The sequence below is a fragment of the Echiichthys vipera genome (genome assembly GCF_963691815.1).
Source record: "Echiichthys vipera genome assembly, chromosome: 7".
Classification (NCBI taxonomy): domain Eukaryota; kingdom Metazoa; phylum Chordata; class Actinopteri; order Perciformes; family Trachinidae; genus Echiichthys; species Echiichthys vipera.
This window is the reverse complement of record NC_139832.1, coordinates 9,162,641-9,172,551: the sequence shown is the minus strand read 5'-3', so window position 1 is coordinate 9,172,551 and position 9,911 is coordinate 9,162,641. Positions and strand designations below refer to the sequence as shown.

At 37.9% G+C, this 9,911-nt stretch overlaps 1 protein-coding gene across 1 annotated transcript in view; it reads right to left on the bottom strand.

The window, feature by feature from the left end:
- wwox (WW domain containing oxidoreductase) overlaps positions 1–9,911 on the bottom strand; it is a 132,176-nt gene extending 122,265 nt beyond the window's left edge. The window contains exons 1-4 of the mRNA XM_083917479.1: positions 9,732–9,911; positions 7,607–7,671; positions 7,365–7,422; positions 7,067–7,236 (exon numbers count right to left, since the gene is read on the bottom strand). Coding sequence (XP_083773605.1) covers positions 7,067–7,236; positions 7,365–7,422; positions 7,607–7,671; positions 9,732–9,838 — 400 coding nt within the window. The 5' untranslated portion in view covers positions 9,839–9,911. The remainder of the gene's footprint in view (positions 1–7,066; positions 7,237–7,364; positions 7,423–7,606; positions 7,672–9,731) is intronic.

Genomic DNA, 9,911 nt, shown 5'->3' with positions numbered 1-9,911 from the left:
TAATGATTCACAATGTATCAAAAATACAGTAAGTGGCTCAGCTATTGTTGAAAATTTGTTTTAGTGTTATGTATAAAATGCATAAAAAATTGTGTAAAATGTCCATTAAGCAGTGAATGCTCTTCATGGTACATTAGGATCCTGGCCCTACTGATATCCCCCAATAATGAGTGTGATTTAGTGATTTCACGCTTTGTTTGTCCTCCCTGGCCCGCCGCCCCTCTCTGGATCCCCCTTGTACACAGGTGTATTGGCTCAATGTAATGAGATCATTACCAGCCTCGTCAGTAAACGTGTTTATTTGGCAAACGAAGCTGCCTGCTCCTTCTCTCTCTTGATCTGCATCCAAAGAGGCATTTAACTAAAATAAGCTCCATAGTACAATTGGGCAAACAGAAGTCAATTCAGATCATTACAAGACCTGTGGGTAAACAGACATGGTTCCCACAATCCCCTTTCGACAGAGCTCAATTTGTGCTCGGAAGGGAAAAAAAGAGCAACGCCGAACATGAACAGACTGCATACAACCCCACACCAATGAATTATATGACATTTTTAACAGTAATGCGCAACATAAAAATATGTTGTGTGTTATATTTCTGAAGCAGTGAATAATATGATAAATATGTGACTGGTAATTACACTGTTTATGTCTGTGTATGTCTGACTAGTTTAATTTGGTGCAGTCAACCTGATTTATGCATCAAAATTTGTTGGTTAGTTTGGGGTTTATGAATATGTAGATTTATTGAGGGTGATGTGAATCACGTGCCACCAGCAGTCCCCTTCCATCTGGTCCAATGATGCCACCGCACTGTCACTTCCTAAATTCTACCTCAAGATCATATCTCATCTTAATCTAACTTTTAGTGCGTTTCCTAAATGTCTCCCTATTTACTAATTAGTGCACTAAATTTACTGTCAGCAATCTTATTTGAGTGTAAAATGTATACACTATATAGTGTCTTCTAACATCACCACGATGGAACGGAAAGAGTATTGTCCATGGCATTAACACCATAGGGCTAGACAATAAATCTTTTTTTTTCGTCATCATGATATCAATAAATACATCACGAAAGACTGTGACACATTGCAGAAGAGTGTGATATTTCTGAGTAAGTTAAAAGAGAATATAAGTAGAAAACTACACTTCAAAATGTAGCTCATGAATCACTTTTTTTCACTTGTCTTTCGTGTTCAGTTCAGTTTTTTTTTATTCAAAAAAGCATTATTGCTTAAAGTAACATAAAAGCAGAACCGAGTACACCCTAATGTGTTTATTTATCACAAGTAATATTGTCGCAATATTTAACCTAAGCATATTTTCCTTATATTGTGCATCCCAGTGCACTGTATTTTCTGCACAACCACCAAGTCCACAATAAAATATGGAAAAGGCTTCCCAAAAGGGGCCGCGATTATATAACGAAAAAAAGGGGATAGCTGTCAAATGCAGAAAAGTGAAGAAATGTATTAGGATAACTATGTGCACAAATATGGGGTGCACCCTGCCTCATGCATCAAGAGGTTAATGTTGTGTCTCCACAAAATAGATAAAAAGCAGGAAGTAACTAGATAAACATGTCATACCATAACGTAAACACAATACTGGGATGCTCACACTATTGATAAAGAATATATACAGCATTTGATCCTGTAATCTAAGACTTTTTTGTGTTATTCATGCCACTGAGTGCCTGTATCCAAGTCTATATTTAGCTAAATAAATATTCTTTTTTTCTTTGTATCATCACTACTTTCAGCTAAAATTAACACATTTTGTAGATGCAAATAATACAGATGTGTGACACCACACTTGTAAGTGATGACGCAAAATGATCATGATTCATAAGTGTTCAAAATATCAATTTACAGTTCACTAGAGTGAACTATTGAGTGTAAATAGAGAGCAGTGAATGGGTGAACACAATCAGACACTGTCTCAGTGATGAGTGCACCTGTTCCTGCTGCTGCTACTGCTGCTGTGTATTTCTTGTCCCAAGAAGTGAGGAACTGCACAACCCCCCCAAGTCTTTCTGACTTTTAAGATCCCTTCTAATTCCCCACCATTAGTCCAAGAGGAGGGAGATGTCACCCCAAAAGTGGGATGTATGGTTAGTAATTACAGCCCAAGGTTGAGCTGTTCCAGGCTACAGCACTGGAGTGGTTCTATTACCCCATCCCACCCCCCACCCCCCTTGCTGTCACACCATCCATGCAGCCCTATCTAGTACCCACCCCCCTTTTCTGCCTCTGACCCTCTGTGTCAACCTCCAACTCCCTACACAATCTCTCATCATGGCCTCACGTCGCTCAGGTCACCCCAGCTCCTCCTGCGGCCAGCCTTACCTGACTACCTCACACGCACACCAGTAAACTTGATAAACACACACATGCACAAGGATAAACACAGACCCCAGAAGCCCGCTCATGCACACATATCTCCTGAGCATTGGGCCTATTTTCATCACTGTCATCAAAATCCCCCCCATCATGTAACTCTCATCCCCTCATCTTCTGCAGACTGTAAACCCGATAGGTCTATAAACTACTTGACTACACACAATAACCCAGTACCCTTTCATTTTATTTTACCTACAGCCTTTAAGTGCATATATGTAATCCATCCTCTTTCTCTAACCACTTCAGTTCTATTATATTAGAGCTGTAATCATTATTGAACCCTTCTGGCCTTCAGCATAATACTCTTTGCATGTTACAGAGGTTTGGGTCTGCATAGCAAATTTCATCCAAGGTTAATAAAGTTCAATAATTTGACTAACCAACCATAACTGATTCACATTACGTAGCCAATAAACACATTCATCAGAGAGGACATGAAATGCACGTTGGAAAATATATATATATATAAAACTCTCCTTCGATTACCTCAGTGGCTCAGATCACGAGCTGACACAGAGGAGACAGAGCAGGACGAGGGCCGGCTGCTCCAACCGGACACACACACACAAAATACTATCAGGCTTCCTGTATATAAACACAGATGCACTCTGGATGTCATCTAAACCACACGCAGCCACTCAGAGATGCTCAGAGACACACACACTGAGACACAGGCACCACATGCCACCCTCACCAGGAACATCTTTTTATCCATCTAATTCCTCCCACTATGAATAATGCATTTCCCTCCTTACCGAGGCTCGGGTTTAACGCATCGCTGCGCGGGTCTTTAAGGGGGTCCTTATTCATAAACAGCAGCGCAGTAAATACCAGAGCTTTGCAGCCAATTTAATGGCAGTTATGCTTAACAAATCTGCCTCAATCTAATGATCAGCCACAAAGCTAGGCTATGGGTTTAATCTGCACACAGAGGCTCCCCCAGCTCTGCGACTCACTGAATATGCTTAGGGATCTCTCCATCCAGAGAGAGGAGAGCACCGGCCTGACACTTAATCCTCCCAACACAACACTGGGATCAACACAAACATAGAACAATGTTAGTCTTTCATGAATAAGAATAACATTCAAAGTCCTAAAACACAGCGGAGAGGATGCATTGAGATACTGAAACATTATGAGGCGCTCCTTTACAAATCCTTGCTATTCCCTGTCTGGACCGCCTGAGTCTTTCCTGCTTCTTATTCCAGCATTGACCCTGAACCTAAACAACAATACCATGTGGAATTCGGTGCATGCATTTAGATTGACTAGAGCTTTGCAGCTGCAGGTATTGCTACACAACGAGCCGCCGTACTAAGGGGCCAAAAAAGTTCCGATAAAATTCTAGACATGTCGACATAAAAAGAATAAACACTGCAGATGTAGAATGATACATGCTGTGAGAACATAAAGGTCTAGAAATACTGTGGAAAGACATTTATTATTAAAAGTGAAATCCCCCCTAAACATAGGTTTTCTGTCATCCATCAGAATAATGCTCTGCGATTAAAATAGCACATGGAAGATAGTTGTGTCTGCATGTTTCACTTAAGTGAGACAGAGGGTCAATATGTTATTTCTGACCGCTACTCAACATACGTTATGCTGACAACATGGCACCTGCTGTAAGAGCCTAACAGACTGACGCTGCTCTCCAGGTAGGGGGACACATACATGTGGTTACACATAGGTCCCAAAAGACACGTCAGGGGGCAAAGATGACGTGCAAGGAAAGCACAATACAAATAGTCTCGCCTCAACAGGAAATAATATTTAAGGATAAGCTAGACCCAGTTTTCCAATTTCATTTAAAAGATTAGTGTGGAATAATAAACAACAAAACAATTTAACTGGTTATTTTCTATTAAGAAAGTATTTTGTGTCTGAACCCAGTGGGTGCCAGATATATCACAACACCGGACAACTGCTCCATGGACCCCCAGTAAATAACCTGAGAGTTAGTTGATAGGAGGGGGAATTAGAGCCAGAGCAGGAGTGTGTAATGGGGATGGATAGGAGGCTCAGGCCTGGGTCAAAGCCGCTTAGGAATCAATGCAGAGGTACAGGTGTACAACCACAGGTCTATAAGAGTAAGAAAACCTTTAGAGAGAAGGGGGGCAAGAGAGAGAGAGAGAGAGAGAGAGAGAGAGAGAGAGAGAGAGAGAGAGAGAGAGAGAGAGAGAGAGAGAGAAGAAATTAGAAATAGGGGTGGGGAAGAAACTGTGATCATTCATTTCCATTATCACAATTAAAAACACCATTCAGGTTGGTACTGGTTTTTAATTTACAAAAGAAAGCAGGGAGAGGAAGACTAATGTTGTGAACCGAGCGCAGTGATCACATCGGTAAGACAAACCGCATTACTGTCTCGCCTTCCAGCACTATTGCAATGGAGCCTCAAGGCTGGTCACAAAACCAGACACTATGACATTTCATGCATAAATAAACTCATATATGTGCTTTTCATGTTCGTGTGCATTAAGAACTAAATCAAAGAGCTGAAATGTAAATTTGCTAATTAAATAATATCCCACCATTACTAATAAAAATGTCACATTTCCCGTGGAGGAAATAAGCACTGAAGAAAATGGAAATAGCCTTGACACTTGGATTAAAACACTATTGATGCCATTAAAATGCTAAGTGGGTCCAACCAATTGGCATAACCACATTTCACTAGTGGAATGTCAAAGGAGCACACGAGTAGTAGCAATTACTATTAGAATACTGTTAATTATGGGTGCTGCATATTTAATATGAGGTAGAGTAAAACAAAGGTTATGTTAATATGGGTTTATTAAGCATTCACACACACACACTGTAAAAATGCCTGTGTGTTGTAGCTAGTTGATGCATTCTTCTGAGAAAAGCTGCTTTTTTTTCCAGATGAACACATTTTCATTTACTAAATACATTGCAACAAATCTTAAATGTGGATTATCTTTTTCATTATATAGTTTTTAAACTAAGGCAGAAAGCGGCACAAGTGAAGCACTTTATATGATAACGTTTTAATACCACACACAGCAGTAACATCATGGACCTCCTGTGCCCTCTTGTGGTGAAAACTATTTAGTTAATATTCTTTGTTTTCTTTAAATAATTATTTCTCACCACCTTTAATGAAAAGGCCAACGAGTTTTGTTTTATTTCCGAATCATCAATATTCCATCAATCTTTCAACGTCTCTGACAAGAGTCTTGTGATGTTGACAGTGGGCTTTTAACCTTTCCCCTTCTCAAGCGATAATAATGGAGTTGTAGTAAATGACAGAAAAGCCATTTTAGTCCTTTAAATTTCTGTTTTGTTATCTAGAATTCCCTCTCTTAATTGACCTCTCTTACATTTGATCATTTCTGGAGGGGTCATTATTCTGCTAAAAAATATAAGTAAGTAAATAAGTGAGAAGGAACTGCTGCAGTTATTCAAGTCAAAGTCAAACAAAGGGGAAACATCTCCACAACTGAAGTATTTCCAGTTTAAATGTTTTAAACATTTCATGCAGCAATGTACAAAAGCTCTCCACGTGTAACCACAAGGTTATAGTTTGATTCATCTGTGAGACTTTCCTCCAATTGTTGCCAATTCTTTTTTCGTACTTTGCCAATGCTTCATGTTTGTTTTGGTTATTAGTGATCCTACTTATTACTTTCTGTTTTATATTTTGGTTTTGTCATTTTCATTTTATATATTTATATCCTGGGTCCGAACAATAATTGAATGTTTAACTGTAGGAATATTCCAGGATTGCAGCTGAAAAAATAAAACGCAATCAGTCAGAGTTCAGTTCAGCTGAAAAGTTGTTCAGAAACTTCAAAGACAACATCAATTTAGTCAGAATAGTGTGTTATAATATTGAACTGTTTAAAGTGCACATCTTGAAATCGTACATCATACAAAAACATCTCAAGGGCAATGACACTCCGATTTGTATTGTTTCTATATGATGAATGCTTGACTATGTATATAGACACAGAGACAGATAGCTGGAAGAACATTAGGGTCAGGAAAGCATTTAAGTTCACAAACTCAATGAGGGTCCCCAGGCTGCTGTAAATCTATGTAGTACAGTTTGCTCTGCAGCATCTCTTAATACACACACAGCAATTACACTGCTGTGACTTTCCTCGGGACAAAGAATTTGAATATAAAGACAATTAACGATTTTATGTTTATTTGATTTCCCTCATGCTGTCATTATCTATCCCGAACAAAGAAGCAAGTCAGAACAAATGGCCACTACTTGTGCTAATTTAAACTAAAGGAAAGAGGAAATACATTTGTTTCCAGACCATTATATAGTGAGCAATGCATTTGCTGGGTACAAATGGACACCATTCATTACAGTTAACAATGACATCCAATTCAGCCCAGCTAATGAACTTCAATACAATCATGTTCGGTATTAAGGAGTGATTTGTTGAGTCTAAGTGTATCATTTTGGAGGCTAATGTTGATGAATGTCTGGTTGTGCAGAGATGGGGACTTGCAGGGAGCAGTGAGGCGCTTGTCAAGCACCCATCTACTGCAGTGTGATACCACATCACCATCTAGTGGCGTCCTCATGGAAACACAATTCACTACACTGATGATTTCTAATGTAGCGATGACAAAACATGAGTGACTTTGTTAAAACAGATTAGGATCGTTTAAAACTCACCAATGCCAGAGTTGCCTCCAGTAATGAGAACAACCTTGTGAGAGAAATCCCGACCCTGCAGGATCTCTAGAGCAGCAGTGTTTCCATCGTAGCGTTTTGGCTTCAACACCACATCCTCTACTGTAAATGCCTGCCGCGGGTCAAAATACGTGGTCCGCTTGTTAATGTGACTGAAAATGACAGGGGACATCGGATGTTATAACAGAGACTTAATCCCACATTTGTACATTCTAGCACATCCTGTCATCATTTGTTTCCTCTGTTTAGCAAACGTAAATTCAATCCTCAGTTTACTTACTCAACATAAATCATCCGTCCCTTTTCATCGGTTTCTTGCTCCCAACCATACGGTAAATCTGTGGGAGAAGACAGTTCATTACATATTAAAAATATTGTTTATTTTAACACTTTTACAGACAAAGTTACTGAAAACAAGACACAGGGAAATGATCAAATCCGACGGTAGTAAAGGTGATATGTGTGACCCTCATGCAGATAGAAATAAATGCAAGACCCTGAAAACAAGTGAATAAAACATACCTCCAGCACAACGTTTTTTCTTTCCTGTCTTGGGGTGTTCCCACTGTGTCTTCATCTCATCATGGCTGTTGGTACACAGAGACAAAGGAAGATTGTAAAAATGAACCTGTCCTTCTTTACTTCACTTCATTTATTCATTTGTTTATCTATGTACAGGGGACAGCGCACATTGTGCCAGAGAGGGCTGCAAGTAATGATTATTTTGATTTTCAATTCATCCGCCAGTATTTTCTAGATTAATCGATTGGTCTATAAAATGTCAGAAAATGATTCAACATCTCCATCTGGGTTTCTCAAAGTCCACGTTGATGTCTTTCAATGTCTTGTTTCATCAGTCCTAAACCCAAAGATATTCAGAGAAATGCAGAAATGCCTCTATATTTGGGGCTGAAAACATTTGCTGCCATTTTTTGCATTCAAAACAATTGATAACAACAAAGTATCAAAATAGTTGACTTGCACTTTTCTGTAAATCAGCTAATTAGTCGACAAGTCGTTGCAGCTCTATTGCCAGATTACGTCAAAGGGCCTTTTTTCATCAGCAGCCTCTTGGTTGGTTGATGTTGTATATTAAAATAAACAAACAAGTGCGGGGAAAAAAAGGCTACAAGAATGTTGCAATTCAAGTAAATGATAAGGACACATACACATAATCAGAAAACAAATAGAGCAGGAAGAAGAAAACAACCAATATTAGATAATATCACATAGGTAATACAAACCAACTTTGCATAATTTTAAGTCTACTAAATCAAACACTGATACTGATTTTAGAGGGGGGAAATTCACCTATATGGCGTCTGATATAGTGACTTTTTGAGCTGGAATGAAAAGAGACTTTTTTTCTGTGTGAATATGCACCGATAAGATTCTTTAAAGGTGCTTTCTTTTACAAATAAGTTTACTAAAGAACATTTAAGATTATTATTTGTTATTACACAGTACATACAACGCATTACACTGTCAACCAATTCTAGAAATGAACACAGAAAATAAAGAGTAAATAAAAAATAAACATAAATGGCTTAATAAACATCATGTTCAGTATCAGTCAGTTGCTGGCTATTTAAATAAAGAATAAATAGAAATAAATCAAATAACTATATGACACCATTTATAAATCACCAAACCCTTGTTTTCTGCTTTATATGTCCTGTAAAGGGTTTTTTATATCCGCACACATTGAAAAACAAACTGTGACAGGACAATATCGGCCAACCAATATATTGGTCTGGCTCTTGCAAATACCATGTTGGCACTGTTGTTTCTCCAATAACCAAATTATACATTTTCTAGGTAAAGAATCTGTCTTCTTCCTATGTCACCATCATTTTCTCATCACTGATGAGGGTTTCTGAAATTTAAACTTATTCATTATTACTTCACATCCATAAAGCTTAATTTTCAAAATCATGGCCAACTTTAAATCTCTCCAAAATGGAAATTCGTAATGATTTTGAGTCTATCCAAATTATTATTAAGAAGAAAAGTATTTATACTGCTGTTATACTACAAGATTCTTTTTCAAGGAAATTTGATTGTACAGCCTTCCTTTCAATAATTATTTTTGTAATTATTGATTCACTTTGTATTAATTGTTTTACTTCCTTTTGTATTGTGTATGTAAGTACTCTTTCTTCTTAAATGTGCTTATGTTGTGTAATCACATTGATTGTAATGTGTATTGACAGAAAAAACGACTGCCTTGGCTTACATATATATATATATATATATATATATATATATATATATATATATATATATATATATATATATACTGTATATGTTTTATTTAAATATGATGCCTGTTTGTCACATGCTGTTTCTGAGAATTTGCAAATAAAGTTGTGGAAAAAAAAGAGGGTTTCAGGATTATTATTCAAAGTGGCATGCTGCTACTGCAACTAGTATGACCAAAGTCACAGTTGTAGTAAGAAATATCGTATTAAACATAAATTTACCAGTGAAACTGATGCTTTCAGTTCAGATATCAGAGCTTTAATCTAAGCTGGTGCAGCTAGCGAGCTGTGTTAGCCACAGGCTGGTGACACCGGTATCACTCTTAGATAGGTTGGTGAATACAAACACATTTGTGTTGACAGATAAAATGATAATTTCCACTCACTTTGCATAGTAAACCCAACCATCTTTGGTAGACCTTTCTTCCCACCCGGGAGGTAACTCATCCTCACTGTCTGTATCGTCCATACCTGCGTATTTCAGAGCTGCCATAACTCACGTTGTTTTTAACGTAAATGGCGACGTTACAAAGACAAAACCAATGAGGAATATCTGCTCTGAAAAA